The 25,965-nt window shown below is 41.2% G+C and overlaps 1 protein-coding gene across 2 annotated transcripts in view; it reads right to left on the bottom strand.

The window, feature by feature from the left end:
- Window positions 1-25,965, bottom strand: part of ldlrad3 (low density lipoprotein receptor class A domain containing 3) — a 73,740-nt gene that overhangs the window by 12,390 nt on the left and 35,385 nt on the right. Inside the window, exons 3-4 of one of the 2 annotated variants that reach the window (XM_071503330.1) lie at window positions 24,308-24,433; window positions 22,287-22,418 (exon numbers count right to left, since the gene is read on the bottom strand). In XM_071503330.1, coding sequence (XP_071359431.1) covers window positions 22,287-22,418; window positions 24,308-24,433 — 258 coding nt within the window. Of the gene's footprint in view, window positions 1-22,286; window positions 22,422-24,307; window positions 24,434-25,965 lie in introns of both variants that reach the window. The other variant, XM_071503321.1, reaches the window with a different exon arrangement.

Genomic DNA, 25,965 nt, shown 5'->3' with positions numbered 1-25,965 from the left:
ATATATGCTCCCTCTAGGTGAGATAAATCGTTGACATTATCAGTCATTATGCTGATGATATGCTGATATATGCCCCGGTGAAGCCTGACAACCCCACTAGCTAGTCCACCATAAAAGAGAGTCTACTTGACATTGGAAACTGTATGTCTGTGAGGTCCCTTCAGATAAATCCAGAAAAAAGTGAGATTCTCTTCAGTGGCCCTGGCAATGTGCATACAGATTTAAAATCCTCAGTTGGCCTTGTTTCCTTCAAAGACCTAGATTTCTTCATTGGTTCCATACTTAATTTTGAGACTCATGTCAGTAAGATACAATCCTCCTTCTAACATTTAAGGCAGTAGTTCTCAAAGCGGGGTCTGTGGAGCCCCAGGGATTCTTGTGGGGGTTTCAGGGGGTCCCCAGCAAAAGGGGAATCATTTATTCTGATTATAATTCCATCCATAAGTAAACAATAACAGAATATGTAACTATTTTGGTCATGGGTTTCAAAGACTTTCTGTTATAAAAAAATCTAAAAGCAAAAATCTTGATGGGGGGCTCTGGGTCAAATTTGTGTCAGTTTAGGGGACCTTGAAGTGAAAAAGTTTGAGAACCACTGATTTAATGAATATTTGATTCAAACTTTTTCTATGGAGCTGCATTCATAAGTTATTAGCTGATGGGGCATACTGTCTGTGTATGTTTATTGGGTCATGTACATATGAATATATGTGCATATGCAATAGGCCTACAGTGTGTGTGTGTGCTTATTTTTTTTTAATCTCCATTGACGTTGTCTTGTGCGTATTTTACCAGCAAAATAAAATGAATAAAACAAAGGAAAATAGTGGAAAAGTGGATCTACAGTAAGGGATCTAATTCTGCTGCTGATGTGGGAAAATGGGAGAGAAGTGGAACAGAAGAATGGCCACTGTAGCACAGTGGGGAAGACTCTAAGGTATGTTCATGAATAAAAGGCTTCAGACGCTGGTGAAAAGATGGGCTATGAATATCACTTTTGGTTGTGTATCACAGTGAATCAGACTCAGTAGCAGCTGCAGCAACAAAGACGCGTCACTCACCATTCTATTTGTAACAGGTTATGTACTTCAACTGTGGCACACAAGTGGGAGTTTCAGTTCAGCTCTTTCTTTTTAGAAACCCTTTCATTGGAGTGGCATGGTTGTGAAGGGTAGGCTATTTTTCTTCCTGGAGGAAAAGGAAGAATGGGGAGGGTGAGAGGTTGCTCAGGATTGTTGAGAGGCTTTAACCACAAGCCCGTCCCACCAAACCTGACGGGTGCGGTCACCATGGCAACTGTTCTTTGGGGCCGAAAGGTGAGTTAGGAGAGTGGACACAAACAGAACTCACATACGCCTGACACATGCGCACACACAGACACCGCCCAAAGCCTGGGTGTGATGGAGATGAGTGATAAGACTGTGGAGATTAAGAGTCTTATTCAGGCCTGTGTGCAGGGATGGGATCTGCAGGCTAGAACCAGCCCCCCTCGGGAGGGACAGGAGACTATAATAAACCGCAGCCTGCAGCTAGACCGACAAAACAGCAGGCAGGATGACACGCAGGAGACACAGAGGACATGCAGCCTCATCTGAAAGCCTGAGTGGCAGGAGGATGATATAGGAGGGCTGACTGTTGAGGGAAAATTGGTTTTAGTGACTTATAAAACTTTCATACAATACAGGAGTAGCACTAGCTGAGGTTGGATATTGAAGGAAAGTGCTGGCTGACATTCACAGAGAATTAGGATGTTCATTAAGCTCAAATGTGGAAATTCAGAATACAAATCACTTACAAGTTGAATATATTTTTTTAATTCTTTGTTGAAATATATTCCTGCCACAAAGATGATTTAGCGCCGTAAAGTACGACATAATCTGTCACAATCTGTGAGAACAGAATTATGAGGGCACAGTGCTGAATCTAAATGCCCTGCTTTCACATTTATTTGTTCTGGAGGACACAAGACACAAGAGAGATATTTAGATGAGCATCTTTCACCAAGTGAAACACAACGATTCCTTCCCATTACCTTTGGCTTCTAATAAAATTATTTATTAGAAGTCAGATACAAGGTCAAATGAGCAGTTAAATGGTGCCAGAGGCCACCTGACCAAAAAATATGATGAAAGAGATTGTTTGATGCAGAGGAGGATAAGGCTGAGCTCATCAGCTAATGATGCCACCACATGGTTATTTGGAGACTATTTTCGAAGTGCACAGTAAAAGAGAAAGACTATTTAAAACTAAGCCCAATTACGAAGAGTCTGGCAGGAGCAGCAGAGTGTTAGTGCTCTCACAGTTCTAGTCTTCTAATAACCGGGTAATACAGAAGTGAGAATGGCACAGTACTACAAGAATCCTACAGCTTCTCTGTTCTCTTTGTACTCATTCTTTATCTATGACATTGTTCCTTATTTCCCTATTTTTATGTTGCTCATTCACACAGATTTCTTTGTTCTCTTTAACACTAATTTAAGTTTCTCTGTCAGCCAGGATCTTTGTTTCATATCTCTTCAAAGCATTCAGAGGTCTATGTGTCATCAGGAGCTTCAACTGAGAGGATTTTCCAACTTGAAAAATGTGCACCTGTCCTAAACCAACAACTAAGTACGTACCTTTTTGCAGAATCGGAAAAGCATCTCTAAAAATGCTGAATTTAAAGTATCACATCAGTGCTTTTGAGTGTTGCGAGTCGTTACCTCCTAATAGTGCATATTACCAAATATTTTTCAAAACACGCTGGGTTTTTGAATAATTTCCTCTTCTTTCTTCTTGCTACTGCTGAGAGACTGGAGAAAGCTTATTTGAAATTGCTAATCCATCACGACGAACCCTCCCTTTGCTTAGTCATTGCTTGCTTTTGTTGCATGGTGATTTAACTGTGCATGGGGGATGTTTAGAAACTTCTTCTTTGCAGCTGCATTAAAGGATTTACTTCAATGAATCATTCATCCTGTTCATACTGGCCATTAACAGACAAAATGTACAGCCCTCTTTTTGCGCAAAAATGTTCCAACATTTATCTGTGGCTTATTATCGTCTTTTTAGTGTTAAATTCCCTCTTAGTCTTTCCCTGGACAGTGTCTCTCCTCTGAGCTGAATGTTTTACTAAAAAAGAATGCAACATTGGAAGATATCCACTTGACTTTGCATAGAAGGAGTGCTGCAGATTTTACCCCCCCCCCCCCCCCCCCCACCCCCACCCAAATCACTTACATTTGGAGCACATTAGGATGAGATCTTTCAATGACAAGCATTAATTGGAAGATTGATTGCAGCAAGAAAAAGCTGCTTTAATGTTCATGTGGGCACCTGAATTTAGTTTTCAGACTTCAAAAAATCTGAAACGTGACAGGCATCTTGAGTTTATGCTGTTGGGAGTCAAATCCTGGAAGAAGTCTATAGAGATGACATGAAAAGGAACATTTCTCACTTCTCCCATTAAAACATTTGCATTTCAGTAGCTGATTCTCAAATCCCCAAAGCCATAGCATCCTTGAATTCACTAATAAGGAAGGCTCTAGTGTTTACAAAAAGCAGGAATGAGTCTGTGCAGGAAAGGCCTACGGATCATAAAAGTATTTATCCTTTGACAAAAACTTGCTGTAAAGGTACATACAGCTGTCACTGTTGTCACAATGTCCTTAAGTGTAAGTGTGAGTTGGACAGTTAGCCAACCTGAAAGGACCTGGAGATCAAACTAGTGCATGGTTATTGCTGCTTGCTTTCAAGTAATTGTGCGATTTTCCAGTGTAGATGTCGACTTAATTGATCACATAAGTGGCAGTTAGACCATCAGTCATTCCCAAGCTGCCACTCCCAGGTTCACCTGCTGAGTTTGTCCTGAAGTGCCCTGGTGGCAGGCAGGGCTACAAATGAGATGAAAGCTGATTAAAGGGGCTGCTGTGGCGCAGCTTATTTTATCAGTGTCGAAATGATGACATGCAAAGATGCACTGCCTTTTTAAAAAAAATCTATACAACAAAGGATTCTGTTAAAAAAATAATCCCTTTGTAAGCATTAGGAGACATCTTTTTTCTGCTTGCACAGAAAGTTGCAATACTTTGCACTCGGAATTAAAATCCAATTATTTTTATATCGTTCAGAATAAATTAATGTAACCACATTTTGGGTTGAGTCAAAAGCAGAGCACTTAATGTTCTCGTCACAAATACACAAGATAATGTGTCATGAAATGATAGTAAATCTAAACACTACCAGCAGCGACACGGAATAATTACTTCAAACTGTCAAACTGAATTTCTACATAGGATTTTCATGGTACTATAACTAAAGCTACAGTGCTCTCAGGTTTATCTCTGACGCAAACAACGTACTCAAGAAAACCACACACACACACACACACACACACGAAAACATGCATGAGCACACATGCAGCACATTCCTCTTGGTAACCTTATCTACTGAGAAACGGTGGTGACAGAGTGTGTTTCAGTGAGTGAGGTTCCAGTTGAAAGCACTTGATTTAGTTATCAGGGCAGAGATGATAGCTACACAGACAGGATTAATTAAGGTGTGTGGAGATCTCTTTCTTGATTACAGTGTAGAATGCTAAAATTTTCCAAAATTTTAGCACTTAACTCTCTGAGGAGTTTACCATACATGTCCATCATACCTGCCAGCAGCAGATTTTAAGGTTGACTGCCACTTTCATATATTACTGCATAATCTGGCCAGCAAACTGGAAATAAAAAAAACGTACACGCAAAACCCTGGTGTAGTAATCTGTGTACACAGTATATGTGTGCATCCATTAGTATGCACAGGGGCCAGGGAATGACATTCAAGGCCAAAGGCCAGCATTGACAGCCTGCTCAAGACTTATCTGTTAAAGGTACAGTGAGCAGCAGCTCCCCTGCCCCCACACCACAGGCCCACTTTATCCTGGCAGGCCACGCTACGATAAGTCTGAGCTCAGAGAGGAGAGGGGCAAAGGGAAGTCAGGCCAGGATCTGGCTTCAGATCAAGTGGGATAATGCTGCAAAGATACACACATATGAACACATACAGCACATATAGCACACAAACACACAAACACACACACACACACGCACAATATCAGTGCCCACTTACAATACCAGCCCTCCCTTGGTTGCGCTCCTGCCCCATTCTTCTCCTTGTTAAGAAACAGAGCAAGACACCTGATGCCCATTCCACCATCTAATCCCCTCTCCTTCAACAATAGGCCTGGTCAGGCTGGTGGAAGCGTAAGGAGCCCCTGCGTCTTTTATCACAGTCAAACAACAGAACAACACAGCCCATTGCTGAAGGTCCATGGCTCCTGCTCATATCTCTGTGTTCAGCCAGAGTGAAATCAATGGGCTCAGTCTGAGTGATAAGAAGTGGAGCATGATGGTCAGTTGTGCAGCTTGAACATATTTGCTTTGAGTGTGACAGCTAGGGTTGAGGAAGCATGGAAAGATTGGGGATCAGGCCCTAAAGGGAGGCTGGTTCCTGGAGGTCAGAGATAAGGCTGGTCCCAGAGTGTTCTCTGAGATAAGTATTTGATGTCATGACCTTTTACGTACGGGAAGGCAAGGTGGAGCCCATCTGTGAAGAATACCGTGCAGTCTGCAAGAACAATTAGGAGCTGTGCTGTTGAAAATGAGGAGGGGACCGAACAAAATCCCAGTAGGGATCTTAGCTTGCCTCACCAAAAGGCGTGTGAAGTATATCGCCATCTCTATGTGGTCTTCTGCATACTTGCTAGCTATGAGTGCAACTCAATCTTTCTCATGTCTCTCATCCTCTTCCTCGCTCCCTGCACTCCCATTTGCATCTTCACGCTGACTGAAGACCAAAAAGGCTGAACAGAAATGTTCGATATATTGCGAAGATGTGATGAACAGCATTCCTTGGCACCTCTTCTCCTGGCTATTTATACCACAGCACAGCTTCATTAACCACAAGAAAATAGAACAAAACTCCTTATGTCACTGAAGGGAAAGGCTTTTACACAACACAGCCAATTAGGATCGATGCTTCTAAAATCAATTATGCATACAGCGGGGTTTCTCCGCCTTTTTATGATTTAAAGCACACTTCTATTCAGAGGACCACCTTCCTAAATAAATGAAAAAAAAAACTAAGAGATGACAAAATAAATAAATGAATGAACACAGAATATCATTCAAAGTTGCTTTTAGTTTGTTCCTTGCCTCTGGATCATGTAAATAGGTGGTGGTGAAGGGCAACAGAAATGTGACTGCCTGTTTTGACAGTGGGGGATATTGACTGGCAGCCAGTTTCCAAAATGAAGCAAGGTCAACTTGTGTGAGCTGAAGCTTCAGGCCTGTGTCTGCTGATAGTTCCATCAGTTGATTTTATAAACACAGTGGATAGAGCCATGTCTTCTGAAGCAGGATCCACAGTGAGAGGGCCTAAAATACAAAGGCTTCAATGTTGTGGGTCCTCTGGGAGGTAAAATGCAAACGTTCATGAGTCAAACGCTCAGTTATAGCACTGGAGGAGAGGCTTCCAAAGTTTCACTTAGGAGTGAAAATGTGGCGAATCGGCTTTCATTGACTCTTCAGTTCCAAAAAATACGTTTTTTCTTGAAGCCCTAAACTTTTGTCTGAGACCTGCCTTGCAGTAACATATTAAGCAGTGATACATTAACTGGTTAAATACATCTGTTAGGTAGGCCAGCATCAGTGAAATGCTCAGCAAGAAAATAGTGCTACTCTTCCAGAAATGTGTGCACTTCTTTTCTCAGTTCAATAAGGCGATGAAGCACACGTCCGCTTGAAAGTCATCTTACTTCACTGTGGTACAAAAGCTGCATCAAGTCTTTCACCCAGAGCAGCAAAACACTTTGGGTTGAATGTATTTCTTTTTAATATTTATAATATATTTTAATATTTAATATTTAATTAACAGCTTTCACAGACATGTTTCTGACTTCATTCAATTGACATCTGCCCTGTTGTTAGACTTTCCCTGGGTAAGAAACACTGCCTCCACTTGGTTCTGGTGCATTTTCTTGGATCTGTTTGACATACATTACTGTCAGTGATGCAGCGATGTCTGTGCAGTACAGTTGTTCCAATCAAAACCTTTTTCATTGAAATAATCATCAAGGCAGCACAGTTACATTGTCTAGTAGGGAGCTTTTTGCAAAACAGTATATCCTCAAAAAGATTACTGTGCCTGCAGTATCTTGCAAAAACTAACATCAACATGGCATTTCTAACATCAGTATGGGTTTGCCTTTATTCTTTCCACAAGTTGGCATTTGGTGTCATCACTCGTGTCAACAATTCTTCTGCTCACTGTGTCACTGGAGAGTGGTATTGACTGAGTTTTGGTTGTAGCTGCCCTCCCCCACCCCCACAATATCTCTCAGCACAAATCCACAGTGCTGGGCAAAATAAGCTCCTCTGTGTCTGTGATTGTTAAGAGTTTCTTCTTTTTCTACGAGCCACACAAGCAGGAAAAATATAGCTAGCTTTGTGCCTGAAGCTCATCCCTTTTCCTTAGGAAATATTCCGTTGGCTTCTCAACACATCCCGGGTGCTTTGTGTTTAAGTGTCTCAGGGGCTTCAGTGGTTTTACCACCTAATTTGACAGGATTTCACCACGTTCTTGTTCATGTGCCTTCCACTCAGCATCACTGTGTGCCATTATAAATCCAAACTTATTCATACTTCCTCACCACACACTTTGGAGCTTTTGCTGGTGCAGGGTTGCCTCCCACATCACTTTCTCAGTTCAAAAACTGATCCATTTTGTGTTGAGGCATCCAAGGAAATGTTAGAGAACTGTGGCAAAACGTATTTGTCTCTACCCAATGATGTGTCGTGATTAGCATGGTGATTTTCAAACCTAACTTGTCATTGAAATCATGTATTTAAATCTTTAATATTTCAGGTGTTTTTATTTGTGCAAATAAAAAACTAAAAAAAATAAAAATAACATAATCGAACTACTTGGCATTACCCCTGCCTTCACGGCCAACTACATGGTGCTCTGAGGCCATCTAGGCATGGTTGAGAATGGCTGCTGTATATTTACCCTATCCACAAGAGCCCATTGGTTTATTGACCGAATTGAAGCAGTGGGGCACAGTGTGTGTTTAACCTTTATTAGTGGGAAAGGTACTTTTTTCCCCCTGTATCATTGCTGTATGGCTCACTTGTTCAATATCTTTTGCTGATTTCTTCCATTGCGCTAACATGAGTTATTGGCCATTTTTACAGATGGCATTCTTTCCATTGTTTGATCACTAAAAGCTCAATGAATGTTTGTTTCGCTCTCTCCCTCCCTGATGTCTTTGTTGCATCAAACAATTCAGTTTCTTTTTTGCCTGCTGATCCTTTCTATGCCATATTCTCAGCAGGAGCCTCTTTTAATGGGTTAGACAGCCACATTAATGGGTTCTTCCAAATCAATAACAGCCAGCCACAGTGTACGTTAACGTACAGAGCTGCATCATTTCCAATGTAACTGATGTTCACTCACATTTGTTTCTTCCCTGTGATTATTGCTTTTGAAAATATGCACATTTATTGATGATCCCATCCATCAGCAGCAGGCTCAGGCAGGCGTGCACGTATTCTGTAACACAGAAACACAATCTCTCGCCCACGCAGCCGCAGATGAGACAGACCACACATCAAGCTGCGGCACACAGTGCAAATGAGTCAACTTCATGCCCATCTAATTAATAATGCAGCTTCCAGCTATGCATCATCTGTAGCCTGAGGGAGCTGTATGATACTGTGTTACAAAGGGTCATCATGTAGCACTACTGGGGAGGGTTTTTGTGTTGAGGCACAACTTTCACAGATGTTATTACAAGCAGAAAAAGCAGGGAAAGTACTAAAGCTGAAGCTATACATTTATAAACATTTGTCTTCTTACAGTTCCTAGTTTTTTTTTGCAGTAAGGTAATTCTACTCTTTAACAAACTGAAAATGGATGCACACTGAAAGACATCAGTCAGTTTGTGACTTTGAAATGTTGTCCCCGATAAACAACACAAAAGTGTTTTTTCAAATGCTTAATGTTGTTTGTTTGCCTTCCTCCATCTTTCTGAAACTTTTTCCAGCAATAGTTAGATCGTCCATTTTCTTAAAATAAATAAAACAAAAATCTATAATGACATCTTTCAAATTTCTTAATTTTGCCAATTTTCCTAATTTGAATGAATCTAACACTTAGCGAACTGAGATTATTTTGACCTGTTGGTGATGCTTGATGAAATGTAAGGGTATCACCAAATCAATTAGGATTCATCCTCCAGGGAAAAGAATGTCTCAACTAAATTCAAATGCAATCCATCTGAGGTATTTTATCTTTCATTCCACAGAGTGAAATGAAAAATAGTGGAAAGAATGATATAAATAAAGTAAATAGATAAAAAATAAATACCACTGTCTAAAAGATAAATTACTGGCATTTTCAGTGTTATATGCTAAATGACCCTGTTTTTTTTAGAAGTAACTATAATGTTTCAAGGAAATGGAATTTAATAAGAGAAAAAATGACAAGTTTAAGAAAATCACATCCCTGAGTTTTGAAGATCTTTCTATGAATACCAACACTGCTTAAAGGTTTCCCAGTAGACTGGCAGAGTTGGAAAATGCTGCTTTGAGAAACTAGGCTAGCGACAATAAAGCATCACTGGAAAACCGTCCCTCAGGAAAAGTTGGTCTAAACATATCTACTGTGTAGAGTCTACAAGGAAATTGCCTATAGCTCCGTGCATACAAAGCAAAGACACGTAAAGAAGGGTTTCATAATTACAAAAGTAAATAATGCACATTATCACCCAGTGATACACCTTCACAGGGAGTAGGTCAGTGCAAATACTGAATGGCAGATAACCCTGATGAAAGAACACTCTTTAAAGAATTGGGAACTTTCACTGTGCGTGGTTTTCTGTCTGACATGTGAAAAGGAGCTATTCTTCCAAATGCAATAATCCTGCAGTTTGAAGAGAAAAGGGAAAGGTTGTACGCCTTCCTTGTTGTAATCAGATCTTCGTGTGCTTTCATCTGAGATGCTTGTTGGCTATGAAGCTGCTGTTTGGATGACAGTTATGTAAGAATGTCTCGTACATGGCAGGAATTTCACCCTATTTTGGTATTCCCTAGCAGAGGTGGCCACTTGTAGGATTTACTGGTTCAGTATTTATCCTGCAAGAAACTGTTGAACTGCAGTACTTTGACCCTGTACCTCAATGTACTGACAACTTACCAAACTCAAGCGTGTCAAATGTTTAACGCACATTCAAGATTCTCTGTAATGTCAATAAGAGTAGCACAGCATCTGCACACACATTCCTAAACATACTCAAACACGTACACATGGACGAATGAATAGAAAGAATGACAAGGGAAAGAAAGAGCCATAAGGCAGATGAGAGCAATTTTCTCCTTTTCTATTCTTCTTCTTAAACTAATGTATTCATACTGCATATTCAGCTCTTCCTGCACCACCCACCATCAACACCAATGAAATTACACAAGATGTATTGTCTCAAGTGTTTTCTGACTCTGATTCTGACACTGAGTGAGATGTGATTGTTGGCTCTGCTCCAATGACAATTAAAATGAAAATGACAAAAGAAAGCAGTTAGTTTAAATGTGACCAGAGGGCTGAGGAAGGTCAACCTCAATTTGTAGTTAAGCCAAGGAACACTGAACACTCTGTCAATAAAATTTAGAAGCGATTCAGCGCACTGAGTTTAGCTGTTGAGGATTTAATTTATTTATCGTGTTAAAAATGTTACGCAAAACATATTAACAGCCTTAGTTTTGTAACAAAATTTATCTTAACGGGAAGTAATAATCTTTATTCATTTACAGAGCACTTTTCAAGACCCAGGTTTCAGTGCTTCTCACAAAGCAACGAATTAATATCAACGCTACATGTATTGCTACATGCTTCAGGATTTGGTCTTATCTCAGTCAGAAAAGCTTGTGATGTGTTTTTCAGATAAGAAACCTGAGCAGTTAGGAAGATTATTATAACAGCGGACCATGCAGACCAAAATATAACTGTCATGCCGCACTGATCACTGATAAGCTACAAATGGTACAGGTATGTTCAGCCCCAACTTAAAACCTATGTATTGAAGATGTGTCAACTTAAATAACCCCACTAATATGCATGTATGTACGATCTGGATTTTGCCTGGTCACTGAAGAATCATAGCAGAAAAATAAGTGAAATTAATCTAACATGCAAAAATGCAGAAAAGGCCCCTTCTATTCACCAGTTATGGTAATGGTCACAGGTGAAAGTGACCGTTGACAAAATATCTACAAAAGTGCTTGTTTTGTAAGTTTACATACAGTATAAGAGGAAACAAATGAACACTGATGGACTATATCAGCCCACTGATATGTGCTCGTATTGTTATCCATTGTTTTAACAACTAATAAAAGATTTGTATTTTATAAAGTACAGTGTCCGAAGTTAAGACTCTCTCCATCTCTGTAGCAAACATATACTGTTATTGCAACTGCCCAGCAGATTTGCACACACACTTGTCCTGCAGGCATACTTGTCCTTGCTTTTTATACATTCCCTCCACCAAACAAAGCTGCTTAAGAGAAGGACCAAAGGTGAAACACAATACAAAGATCTCTTTCTATTGTGCACTGTATCTCTTGCCTTTCTTTCTCTATCCCCTGGCTCTCTCAATCTCCAGCATGGTTTTAACATGTGGGCGTCCACATGAGAGTATCAAACAATGGGAATGGAAAGGATGGGCGAGGCAGAGGCAGATGCAGAGAGAGAAAAAAAGGATGAGGGGGATGTTAGAAGGAATGAAATAACCCCCCCCCCCCCAAAAAAAAAGGGTTAAAAAAAATCACTGCAGGAACAGAGTGATATCATCATCTCTGATGTTGCATTTACCACCTTGACCATCTGAACAAAGTCACCACAGACTGCCAGAAGAAGAAAGAGCAGAGAACAGAGGCGAGAGGAGAAAGCCCGTGATGAGAGGAAACATGACAGCAGGGGATGAGGAGGTGAAATGGTAAAAAAAAAAAAAAAAAAAAAGGTAATGTGAAGATGGAAGCCAAACATCAAAACTGAGAGAAGTTGATGGGAGGTTAATGGTACATGAGCACAGTGAGCCAGACAGACAGAGGGGAGACAGCAATAAGAAAAAAAGGGCTGCAAATGAGAAAGATGGTGCAGAATCCAGTAATGACTGAGCCCACTGTTGCATGCAGGGACTAATCTACATCCCCTGTTCAGTGTCTGAGCTTTACGTATGACCCCTGTTGAAACAGCATATCCTGTGGATCTTCTCTCATCCCTTCACCCTCCTGTCATCGTCCACACTCTTGTTCTTCATTTTCTTTGCTGTTTTCATCCTCACTTTCTCCTCTCTTTTTTCTCCCCTGCTTTGTTTCATTCCCACCTCACCTCTCTGGCTCGACTTCAGTCATCCTGATCACTCGCTTTGTTGTTTCCCATTCCCCAGCGCTCCTCTCTGTTCTGCTCTTACCTTTGCTTCCTGCACCTGTCTCTCAGGTTTCTGTCTGCTTATTGCCATCTCTGCAGATGTTTTATGCCCTGCTTACTTTTCCTCCACTCGGCTCCTCTCTTTTCCCTCCTTCAGTGGATTTTGTCTCTCCACCAGCACCCATGACCCCATCCCCAGCTACCATTTCCATCTCCTCTTCTTCTTTGTCCTCCCTCTTGATTCCCTGTCTTTCCACACAATGAATCCATAGGGTTTTATCTTTTTTCCCTCAATGGCTTTGCCACTCTCCCTAATCCCTCATCTCCATCAGCTTCCCTCACGCCCTCTATCACTCTCTCCCTTGTGCTTTCCTCCCCTCTTCCACTCCATCGTCTTCACACTCACATTTTTTTCGTATTCCCCCTCCCCCCAATCACCCAAACCCCCACCACCAACCCTCATCGCCCTCTCACATTTCTGACTCTGGCGCTCTCTGACATGCAATCCCTCTTTTCTCTCTCCAAGGCGCTCTTCTTTTTCCTGCCTTCCACTTAAGCCTTCTTTCTTTTTGCATTTCACTGATTGACACATACACACACACACACATACACACCAAGCACATAGGTGGATCCTCAAACCTTCAAAACACACACACACACACACACACACACACACTCACCATTGCACCCTCACCTCTATCACCACTCAAACACACATCTGCATTCTATCACATCTTAATAATTCCAGTGGCTCTTTCTCTGTCGAGCAAGACCTTGAGCTCAACTGTATCATGGGTGGATGCACACTTACACTATTGTCAGAAAACGCATTTGCAGAAAATAACCCGGCCCATTAGAGTGAGAGCTGACTGACACCTAATGCATCACTCGAGGCTATATATCTGTTTACTCCTAATAGCTGCACACCATTTTGGCACAATGCCACGTTGGTAGATGTATGGGGATAATGCTGCCCCTTAGTAATAATTAATCCTGCATTAGTTACTGTCAGACTAACCAATAAATAAATGCACATCATGGATGGAAAGATATTGAAGTAACCAGCCCTGAGAATGAAAGAAGTGATCCAAGTCCCAAATGACTCATAGCAACCTGACAGCCAATCAGTGGGCTTTTTGTAGCCTTAAGGATTGGCATTAAGGGACCCACTCCTTTTGATTAGATGCAATGAAGCACCTGATGCCTGTACTGATTGCTCCAATTTTAAATTCATATTTTAGCCACTCTTATTCACTTGAACACACCTGCCTTTCAGCCCTGCAAAACTGATGTGGTCTAACACTACGATTTCCTCCAGCAGACAAGAGTTTGTAATGCCACTAAGTGACTAAGTCTACTCATGGATGGGGGCATTAGATATGCCTGAAGAAAAGATAATATGGTCAAAAAAATTGTGTGGGCGAAATTAAATTGAGCTCTGGGCACATAACCATCTCTTAAAAGTACTGTATCAAAATTTTGCCAACATTCATCAAAGTTATCCAAGAGAATGAAATCCATTTCAGTGCAGCTCTTTGCTCTGGTTTCATAATTGTCTCCATTTTGAACTTAATGCAATTTAAAAATGCAAAAACAGCATTTTTCTCTTCTCTTGGGCCACAACGAGCCAACAGAGATAAAAAAATGTCTGTTGTGCAAACGTAAGGAAACATTACTGAGAGAAACCCAAAATGATGAGTGATTAAATTTTCCTTTCAAGTTCCTTTTGCAGAATGCTGAACCTATTAAAGACTTAATTAATACTCTCTAAACTTTTGCAAAGAAGTAGTCAAAGTATCTGCCACCCCTTTACAGCTAGTGAGGACTTCAGCAGAGTGACTAATGAGCAGTTGATATCTCATATTGGTGCAGCCTCAACACCTCTTAGTTCTTCTTTAATGTGATACTTTACAGGAGAGATAATGGCTTTGGGAGCCTTATTGGAGTTTGCACAATACAGAGTAGACGAGCACATTTTTCTACAAAAAAAAAGCTAGTGTACTGTGAAGAGAATGGAGGTAGTTTAAATGACTGAAATGATTCAGATGCAGAGAGGGAAGGAAAATACTTACAGAGAGAGAGAGAGAGCCTCATTTAAGCACTGCACACTTTACAGTGTGATCTCACCTCCTTTCTGCTGTCAGCCATCCAGTGAGTGTGCAGTGAGGGGCCAGAGAGGGGCACGTCTTTCCAAGCCAAGTGTCGACTGAGCAGGGAAATGCTACAGTCGAGGCCAAGCTTAACACACTCTAATGCAAATGTGATGCTCGTAGAAGCACAAATCAGTGAGCTAATGAGCTTGTTTTTGTCCTCTTTGGAGATTTCCATTTTATGGAGTCACTTAAACAATCTAATGGTTCAATATCAGACCACTGAACATGATTCAGTGCCTTTTGGTGTATGGAGATCACAGACCAAGCCAGCTCAACCAGAGATTGACACTTGTGCCGTATCACCTATTAATGGCAAACCTGGACTTTTCTTTGGCCTCATCCAGCGAAAAAACAAATAAAATCGAAACGTAGGAACAATGGTTTAGAAAAAGTGATGGGAAACAATCACCAGCACACGCACACACACACACACACACCCACACACACGTACCCAACAACAGATAAACAGCGCTCTCGTTCAAAGTACAACTCTACCCAACAGCAACAGTAGAGCTATTGTTCTGAGTGAAATTCCTCCACTAGTCTGTGGGTGCAGGTCGTCACTTGACCACCATCACCATGGCGACTGAATGAGGAGAGGTTTAGGAGGGAAAGGTTGTTAATTTACAGGAGCCTGAATAGAAACGGCTGACTGGTCCTGATTCAAGGACGGGGATGATTCATGCAGACTCTGGTCCCGGAAGAGACCCCCCCCCCCGTGATATACAACCAATGACAACAAGGCCCTTAAAGAACAAAAGCTCTAAAAAGGACTGATACTTGGTGAGTGGGTGGGAAGGGAAGGAAAGATGAAACAAGTGTGTTTCTCTGATATATTCTCCGATATAGCAAAGAAAACACACAAAGTAGGATGTACAAAACGGATGGGTGGATAAACACAACTTGCAGTATTCATTTCCACATACGATCCACATGGATACCAACAGTATAGAGTCTAAAGGCCACTGCCAGACCTCCCACTTACAATACTACACTCCTACGATACTAGAAAACAATTTTATTTACAACTCAAATCAAGAAACTATGAAGCTGCATCCCCTCAGTTCAGCGCTGCCAGAAGCAGCTAACAGCCTGTTGCCAACTGCTTGGACTTCTTCTCCTGCAGACCAACAGCCGAGAGCCCCTCAGCGCTGCTTTGTGAATGTGCTTTAGGCTGACAAAAGCAAAAACCTTTTGAAACTTTTCCCGAGTTCAAATCCATGGGAGGTGACATGTGCAACCTCCCCTATTTGTGCCTGTCAAGTGTGTGTTGGCTCTGATAAACTGGCACTATTACATTCCTCTCCCACACCTCAGTCTACTGCCATTATATTCCCCTACGCCATTTCACGCTCCCTCCCACACCTTTCTCTCTCTGCCAGTGCTCTCTGGGTGCTACTGACGAAGGGCATGAACAGACCAACATCTCACACGTCGCACACGTCTACCACAAAAATTGCACATGGATTAACTTGTCATTTTAATCTATGGCACGTATAATATTCGGCCCCAAAGTCTGGCAGCAATCAATGGGGGAGGACGTGGCTGTGCGAGAAGCTATTAGCAAACTAAAAGGATACTAATAGTGAATACAAACTGCAGGACTTTTAATCTCTCTGACGTTCTTTGTTCTTTATATATCAGCCTGACACTATATATTAATGTCTAGTTTACTGGCGATGCTAATGGAAGGCAAGAGTTACTGCTAGATGTCAGCAGGCAGTCACTGTATATACAGCCACATCTGATTTACTAGTGTTTATTGGCCCTGTAAATGGCGGGGCTGTGAAGACAGGTTGTTGAATACACAGTGCTTATGCAAAACAGCAGATGCAGTGCTAGGTGATCTATTCGAGTAATTCTTACACAGCCTTAGGAGGATATAACAAATAGAAAGCTGCAGATTACTCTCTGTAGGAGGGGAGCAACCCTGGAGTTTAAAATGAGGGATTTGAGAGGAAGCTCCACAGACAAACCAGAAGGTTAAAACTGCTTATTGTGCTGCTGGTGAGAAATGAGAGCGTTTGTGAATATGTGGTGATGCTGGCCAAAATGAAGCTTATGAACATATTAGTGTTTTAGTTAAACAGCCTTTGTTACACTGAGTCAAATTCCGCTGACAAGCACAGTGAGAACGAGTGATTCTCGCTGAGAGGCTCATCATTTGATTATACACAGTCATGTTCTCCATAAACTCTTGGTGCCACTTCATTTTGCAGACGTTCGGCTGTTTTTAGTCGATGGGCTAATTTTCATCAAACCAATCGGGCTCAGGGGTGATGTCATCTGCCAGTGTTTTGACAGTATACTCATGTAGCAGGCTAATGTTAATTGTCAGACTGCTGCCCAACATCTCACTCTGACTGACACTTCTCTGAGGACCTGTAGGCCAATGAGTTCTCTGATGGGGTCACTAGTAAAAGTCATATTAAAACAGAAAGATTGTGACAGTTCTATTTACTGGAGCACACAGTGATGAGCCATGTTCAGTTTTCTATGGGGCTGCCTGCTTGTCTCTACAGGAGTCTGGACATTACAGAATATGCATAGGTACTGATAAAGCACACATTCAGGCAGTGTGTAAACACACAAGGGCTACCCTTGGGTGCAGTCCCCTTATTGTAAGAGTGCTGCAAGATATCCTTGAGCAGAAAAACTATAAATAATTGTTGTTTACGGTGCATTGTAATTTAAGTCACATGTTAATCCAGCAAAGAGTGTAAATATATTCCGAGATGTGTCATGAATGTCAACAGTTCTGCGTCCTGTTGGTCTCCAGAATTGATGTTGGCCTTTTATTTCAAAGAAGCCTAATTGATGTTGGGAGGTTTACAAAGTGTTTGTGAGCTAAAGGCTTTGCAGTTTTTATGAGCTTTAGGATTTATTTGCCTTTTATTTGGCCAATTATTTAGCTGAGTGAGAGCAGTGAGAGCATAAATCTTTCTCGTGTGATGTTGGAAAGCTACAGTACACCGTGAAACTTAATGCAGGATGTTGTAGAGAACTGCTGTCTCAACTTCATATGGTTTTTACGAGAACGTAACAAAAATTGGAATTATATGTGTGTGTTGTCAACTGAAAGAACATATACAAATACAAATACATGCACACACACACACACACACACACACAAACAAACACCGAAAACAAGTGCCTTTCATGCTTGTGTCCACACAAAAGCATACCTTATCTTCCAAAATGCACAAAGCCAGTTGAGAGCTTTTGAAGCCCTGGAACCATCGTCTGTCCCTGTGTTCCCACCTTCACACCAGCTACACTTCTCCTCTCTTACTTTTTCTCTGACAGCAACTTCACTTAAGAAGAAGGCGGCCAGGAAGAAGCTTCTTTGAGATGGAAGTGATGTGAGAATTAATCACTATCACTCTCCCACAGTCACCACACCATCTGATACTCTTTGCCTACTCGTGTTAATTAATGCGTAATGAGAGACGCTGATGTGTGCATTTTAAATCAATTACTTTTCTTAAACGACTCCGAGGGGATTCTCCAACTCTTTCTAAAAGGCGCCCGCTACTGTGCTCATCACTTTTTCTAAACTTGTCAGAGTCGTGACCTTCAGAAAGTTTCTTCAGGAGATTATGGAGTTTTTTTTTTTTTTTGCTTTGCAATTAAATACGCTGAACAATCACTGCCAGATGCATTGTGACTCTTCGAGTGTTTGTCTGACTGTGTGTATCTGCGCTCATGCAGTCATGCACATGCTTCCTTGGATATGCAGTGGCTCTCTTGTTCTCAGTGAGGGCTCCTCCAGCATTTGGCCAAGTCCTGTGCGTCCTTTGGCGGTGATTCAACAACAATTCATTGCAGGGGCAAACATGCGTTCTGTCACTGCGCTCTCTATTTTCTGCTATAAGCAAAGCCTGGAAGACCGGGGGAGAGCAAAGACAAGCTCAGCTTTGCAAAACTAGCTTTCATGTCATTTCTGTTTCTGGAGTTACACTGCTCGGCCTCGGGGCTCGACTTGAGATGGATGCTGCTCTCATCCTCTCCTGCTTATCGCTACCCCTCACTCACTTCTATCCAAATCCCTGCCTTTCTCTTCTAAATCACCTAACTCTCTTCTTACCTCCATCTTCCTGCCCATTGCTATTCATTGCTCCTCGCGACTCCCTTTCTGGCTCACTATATCATGTTTATGTGGTGCGCTTTCCATTTCTTTATCTCTGTTATCCGTTACAGACTCCCCATCCCACCCCTTCTATCTCACTGTGCGAAGATTGCACCACTGCATTTATAGAAGATTGTGTATTGTTACATTGCACTGTTTGCCACTTTGCCACCTCTCTTCTATTTCGAAAATCAATTATCCATCAAATAAAAAGATAAACAGTAAAAGCAGCTCTCTGCTGCCCTGTTTGCGTCTAAATGTGCCAAAGTGTTTAAAATCACTCTGATGGGAAATAAAGACACTGGAGGCATGAGGATGGTTTCTGTAGATCCAGTTGTCTGACACCTTGGACACGATAACCAATTGCTAGGCTATAAATGCCATAATGATGTGTCTGCTGACAAGCTCTATCATTCAAATAGAGAGGCAAATGTGGAGACACTGAAGCAAATAATTATGGGTAAGGAGGAAGAGGAGGTGAACAGAGGGAGAGTGGTGGAGTTACAGGAGAGAGAATGAGGAAGGAGATGCCGTGCTCAGGTGGCTTAGAGCGGATATTGTATGCCTTATCTGTCACCTGCAGGTCTGTGCTTATTATAGAGAGAGCTAAAGTCAGAGCAGAATGTAAGGTGTGTGTATCTGTGTGTGTGTGTGTGTGTGTGTGTGTGTGTCTGAGCAAACAGGAAAGAAATGCAGGGAGTCAAACTGCAGCGATGCCTTCACTTCCTCTGAAGCACAGAGGGTGATGATAAAAAAAAAGAAAGAAAGAAAAAAAAACACAAACCGAGCTTCTCTTCCTTGATCTGTTCTGAAGGCCACAGCAACACAGAGCTCACAACTTCTCACAACTTCTCAGCACTGGTACTCTTTAACAAGTTTTCAGCAGCAAAATAAGCAGGGGAACATCAGGGGCATTTGTGCTCCGTACATACAAATACTACTATAAAATGAGTGCTGACAGGGAGTCTTTGGGAATTTAACAACACATCCAAACAGACTCAGGTTAGAAGTAGTTACACTGACACATTTCTGTGAATGGAACACATGCGATCTACTCTGCTGGATAGCTGAAAAAAAAATCATGCATTTTTATGATGAGAAAAAGATAAAACTTGGTACTCCATTATGACACCCCGGAAACATTTTAGAGATGGCAGTCTGAGGAGCCTCTCAGTCAACCATAGCAAGGCTTTTAATAAAATCACTGCAAAGTATAACACTTTCTTTTTGCAGGAAATGGAGTAAAATAATTGTACTTATGGTGTATCATAAAGCAGTCCTTAGATATTCGCTGAGCCCATATTAAGGTGCATAAACATTTTGTGAGTTGCAGCAGAAGGAGAATCTCTTCTAATGTGCTTGTTCAAAAAACATAAGCAAAGAAAAGACCTACCAAGTAATTTTCAATTAATTCTGATTTAACAGAAGCAAACAATTTTTAAATTCATACAAAATTACACTAACAGTGAGCTGTTTTGATTGTTTTAGCTTTTTATACAGCGTCCAGTTTTTAATGTGAAGGCTGCTCTCTGAGATCTAATGCCTCAGACGCCGTAAGGACAAGCAATTACATTTTGGAGTCGGTATTGTTTACTTGTCAACAAGGAAATGGAGTCCAGTGGGCACAGATATCAATCAATATTTCTGCATCACTCTACAGTCCCATTCAGCAATCTGTGGCTCTGCATTGAGTTGTGGAGTCGGGCTTGGGGTGATGGATGGACTCTCTTACCTTTGTTTCTGTGTCTCTCTCACACAACACATGCGGGTAAAAAATAATGAGGATTTCACATTTTTGCTAATTAGGCACATAGTTTTGTAAAAGGTTGACTAATTATAGTGTATTATGTATAGATTTTTGAGGAATCACATCAGCAGGCTAAATTATAATAAGTGGAATAATTATCTCCTGCAATCATTATCTGATCTGTAGTTTGCCTGTAGTGTCGGAGCAGAGCAATTTTCTGCAGCCGAGGAAAGATGAATAAATAAACGGTGTGGAAATGTTTCGCCCTGATTTAGCGTTCATATTTTGAAGTGTACGGTGTGACTGCTGCAGAGCTCCTCCCCTGTTTATCAGACATGTCTTGCCTCTGGAGTTTCGATCAAGTGTCTGCTGACTTTGCCTATCTGCGTACTGGTAACAATGTTACTGTCTTGTGGACTAGACGCTGACAGGTTATTGTCAGCATTGTTTTGTTATTTCTGACAGACTTTTTTCCCTACAGAGTAAGTCAATATGCAGCACCTCAACACAGGATTTTTTTTTGAAGAAATAAAAAAAGACGACACTACCAGTGGTCCACATTGTGTTGCCTGGGGTTATATGCACATCAGGGCTGGACGGCTGGCAGGAATCGTGTCAGCTTGCCATTGAAAGTACAGTTGAAGTGATGACAGAAGCCGACTGTTGTGCCGTAGTGGCGGCAGCTGCCTGTGAGAAGTGAAGCTGCCAGTGGGATAAGAATGGCATGTTGTACCTGCCAGTGAATAAGACATTTTCTAACAGAGGACATCAGACTCACTGTCAGGGATGATCCTACTGCTTCTTGTGTTACAATGCAAACTCACCAGAATGCCAACAACAGCACTGTATTGTATAATGTTATGCTAATGATGCCACGGGGTGATTCTGTGTGTTAAACAGATACTGGAAAGAACGTTCTCCAGAGTCAGGAGAATAAAAGCAGCTTATGTCGCCTTTAAAGTTTCATCTGTCAGTGGCTTTGCTGTATCTTCATGAAGCACAGACTGTAATATACATTTCCTAAGTGACGTCTCTAGAAACATCAGATAATGTGACGTATTGAGTGCCAGAATCTTCCAACTCCTCTATCATCATCGTATCCAGTATAATAGAAAAGCTAAAAACTTTATCTCCACCTGTTATGAAGTTCACTGCTAACATTTCAGATGACTATGGCCTGATCAGACGAACACAACAGTGGTGACCTCTCAGTCTCATCTTGAAATTGTTCACAGTTGTGTTACAGTGCAAATTAACTCTGAACGGAGTGAATGAACTGAATGAAGAGACAGATGGCTATTTCAAGACTTTCCCCTTATAACTGTGAGAGGAAACCTTATCAAACTCATTCACCCATAATTGGTCTCTGCAGCTATTTCTGACAAAACAAATTACAAAACGAATCTCTACAAGAGTCCCAAAAATGATCTACATGACCATTCTTGGGACTGTGTAATTACAGTGCATGTGAAAGGGACGCCTCACTGGCAACTACAGACCAAGTGACTCTTAGCATGTGTTTGAACATCCATTTCATTCATTTAAATCTTGTATTTTCAAGCTTGTCAATTATTAAAAAAATGTTTTTTTAGAGATAATGAACAAAAACACAGATCCATATATTGTCAGTTTTCTATGTGAGTTAAAGGCCAATCAGAGGGATCAAGAATGTGTTTATTGCAAACTCATCCTCAGCCTGTCTCTGTTTGTGATTTTCTGTGCCTGGGTAGTTTTAAAAATAAAAGGCCTTAATCTTTTTTTTTCTTCCCTGCTTCCACGACAATCTCTTGTTTGATTGGTGACGTACCTGCTGTAGTCAGGCAGAGCTCCTCATCACTGTTGTCCTGGCAGTTGTCCTGGCCGTTACACAAGAAGCTGCGGTCTACACAGCGGCCATTTCGACACTTGAAGCGGGACTCCGAGCACACCAGGGGGTTTCCTGCTGTGGTTAAGTAAGAGCAGAGGTCAAAGGTCAAGTGTTAGTTCATAGAAAGTGACACAGGAGCACCTGTGTAACTTTTCCTCGAAGAAACAAACTTTAATGTATAAACAAATTATTTCAAAACAAATTGCATTAATTTGATTAAGTCGATTTTAAACCTGTTGATCTCATCTACAACTCACTGGAATCATTAAATTTAAAAGAAAAGCATGGATGTTACAGTTTCATGGGGATTTTCAGAGAAGAAATTAAACATTAAAAACTGTGAGTCAGTGAAGCATCTGCTCTGAGGAGACTGATAAAATATCAAACTGAAACTCAAAATAAAAAAGAAGACAAAAAAACTAACACTAAAAAAAACATTCAGTCCTCTCCAGCCCTACCACTCCTTTTTAGCACACTTCCTCATTTGTCTGTGTTCTAGCTTCTGCAAAATGAGGCAGAATTATCTTGTGAGAAGATCCAGACAATTACACAGTCATGACGCAGTCTGTGCTGGGAGCATGGAGCATAGCCCCATTTAAATGGCTAGATTAGATTTGTGAGTGTGGGCCCCTGCAGGCTAGGAACGCTGCCTCTGACAATGGTGAGTGATTGGTTTGATGCACATTCTACAGTGGGAAAGCAGAGATGGGGTCATGTGAGGACAATTTATATCCCTGATTATACAGACGCAACTACAACCTGTCTGCTGCTGTTTAGAGATTTCAAGCAAAAAAAAAAAAAAAAAAAAAAAGCTAGACCCAAGCATAGTCAAGAGTTACAATGCAAAAGAGTGAAATAACCTGAAAAGGAGTGGAGGGGAGAGTGGAGCAGTACAAAATTAAATTTTTTTTATAAAAATGACACTCTCTTTCATTTTCCTCTGCAAGATGGGATATAAAGCATAGCAGCTTCACACTTTAGAGGGTATGAGAAATACTGTACTGGCACCAGGAAAGCTAAATCAGAGCAAAGTAACAAGCTTGGTGATTGCAGTTTACTATTTTGAGAAAGGTTTTTTCATTTATTTGTTCACAAAAGGACACAAGGAAAAAATGAGAAAGCACAAGGATGGAAGAATAAAGGAGATGAGACAAAGAAATGTGCAACATGTGCATCATGTATAGATGTATGGTGATTGTTATCTCTATGTGTCTGACTCCCCTTGTAGATTCTAGATTAAAGTGAAGTGAATGCATGTTTATCATGTTGTTTTTTTCATTATATTGCAATAGTCTGTCTAAGAAATTTGCTTTTCGCAGTTTATAGATGAAGCAAGTATATTGCTTGAAGGGGTACCACAGTAATTTAGTAAAGCATTTCTATCACGTTGGAGGACTCAAAAGAGACAGATAAAAAAATAATAATAATGACACAGCAGAGGTCGAAATATCCTCATTTTTATTCCTCAGTATGGGTCAAGCTCCATAAGTACTTGATCCTACATTTCCCACAATGCCACCTACCTACCTGTTCATTCTTGGCCTCTCCCTGCCTGGTTAATACCCTTATCTTTCAAACTCCACACACTCACTCTGTAATGTTTATTTCATTTAATATGAGATAATCCTGATTACATCACTATGACATCATCAGGGTTATTTTCTCAGACTTGACAAAATTCTCCAGAGCAGCAGAAGACACTACTGCATTTACAGGCTGAGGAGCAACCTGAACTTACTTTAATATCTTGCTCAGCCTTTACAGGAATCATTGTGCTTTTACATGAGTGAAGTACATATTGAGTCCTCTACCCTCCACTGGCTGCATGATGAGTGGCTGCAGTAAGAATAAACTGTTATGACTGGAGGACAGTACATCACTGAACAGACCAAGCCTTCTGGTGACCATGGCATGAGACCAATTGCTTTTATTGGATTTGGTTGCCGTGTTCTGAGACTCACTGCAGTTCTCCTCATCACTCCCGTCAGGACAGTCGCTGAAGCCATTACAGCGGAAACGCCCGATGATGCAGTGGACACCATTAGCGCAGGCGAAGAACGTAGGAGCACACTTCGACTTGACCTTAGCTGGGGACAGATGAGAGGTTGGGGGAGGCGGAGGAAGAGGAGAACAATGGATTAGTCTGGGGGTGATGGGAAGATGATACAGCAATTTCTACAGCAATACATCATGTTTTGTGACAGAATTAGCCTTGGCTGTGATTCACAATGGGAGGGAAGAATCCATCAATAAAGTTAAAGTTTTAAAGTATTCTTTATGGTAATAACACAACACCAACAAATGCGTGTTCTAAAATTAAAACAGTAAACCATTCAACCAAGGTTCAAACAGTCAAGCAGCTGCCGTGTAATAGAGTCCAATTAATTATCCAGCTCACTTTGTTCTGTAACGCTTATCTACAAGTTCTCTTAAGTATGACAAGTAAAGGGTAAGATCCTGAGCGCAAAGTACTGATAGGAGAAGAAAATAAGTTAATGACAAAGACAAAGAGAGCAAATCATGGGGGAGAGTGTTTGTATGGATTCTCCCATTGATCAGCCTAAGCAGGCCAACGGGTCTTATCTCCCAGGACAGGCCTGAGACTGAGTGACGAGCCTGCAGAACATCGATGCCTGGGGTGCTCCGTTTAGTACTAACCCCTAGTTTTAAGTCAAACACATTGGTCTTCCCTGGCAGGAGGAGAAAAACAAGACAGCAAGTAAGTGCAAGACAACAGGAAATATAGGACCTTTGCTTTGAAGTTAAAAGTTTCAAAACCCTGATGGCAACAAGAAAGGACATAAAAAAGACATGGCACTAGAACTACTGTATTTACAGTTTGTAATAATACAGTATTATCTCTCACACCTCTGTTTTTTACTCTGGCCTTAACATACTCATGGATTATTCCCATCCAGTAATTTGCATTAAAATACAAAAGCTTAAACTTGTACATGTGGCTTTGTGTGAGAGCAACTCCTGTTGTAGCAGTACTTACTGGAGACAGAGAAAGGAAAAACTACCAAACAGCTTACAGCTTAGACATTGTAATGGTAGTTAAATAAGACTACAAGTTAATGCCAGTGAGGGAATATCGTTATAAACATTGTATTAAATACTACGGAACAACAATAGGATGGAGCAGCCCACGCATTCAAATGACTGCATTAAATGTGTGCATCTCAAAAGCAAGCCACCGAACCGCCTTTCTGTTTTTTTCTCTACACTGAATACAAAGGGTGGAATTGGCCTGCTCGTAGGTTGGCATTGTGCCATCTCAAATGCCAGGGGCACACATTTTCCCCTCTACAATATATTGTGGTAGGCTGATTTATGAGCTCTTTCAAGCTTATGTGTAGCGAGGGGGGAGGGCTAGGCATAACAACCACGAGAGTTTGGATTGCCCGTCTCCAGGATGAAATTTAATCCGCTGAACGTGGGAGGAAGCTGGGATAGTGCCCGATCGCTGTGTCTATAGTCTGGGAAGCCTTTGTTTACCTGGACAGCAGAGGTCCTAACCACCCAAAGCTCATTTTGCATGGTATATCACAATCATTGGAGAAAAAAACGGGCATGGCTTCAAGCTGTAGCAACACATAAAAGACAAAAACATCTTGCT

This window comes from Trachinotus anak, unplaced genomic scaffold (assembly GCF_046630095.1).
Source record: "Trachinotus anak isolate AG129_WGS33_773 ecotype Australia unplaced genomic scaffold, CSIRO_AGI_Tana_v1 ptg000002l, whole genome shotgun sequence".
Classification (NCBI taxonomy): domain Eukaryota; kingdom Metazoa; phylum Chordata; class Actinopteri; order Carangiformes; family Carangidae; genus Trachinotus; species Trachinotus anak.
The sequence above is the reverse complement of the archived record's forward strand: the minus strand, read 5'-3'. Positions and strand labels throughout refer to the sequence as shown.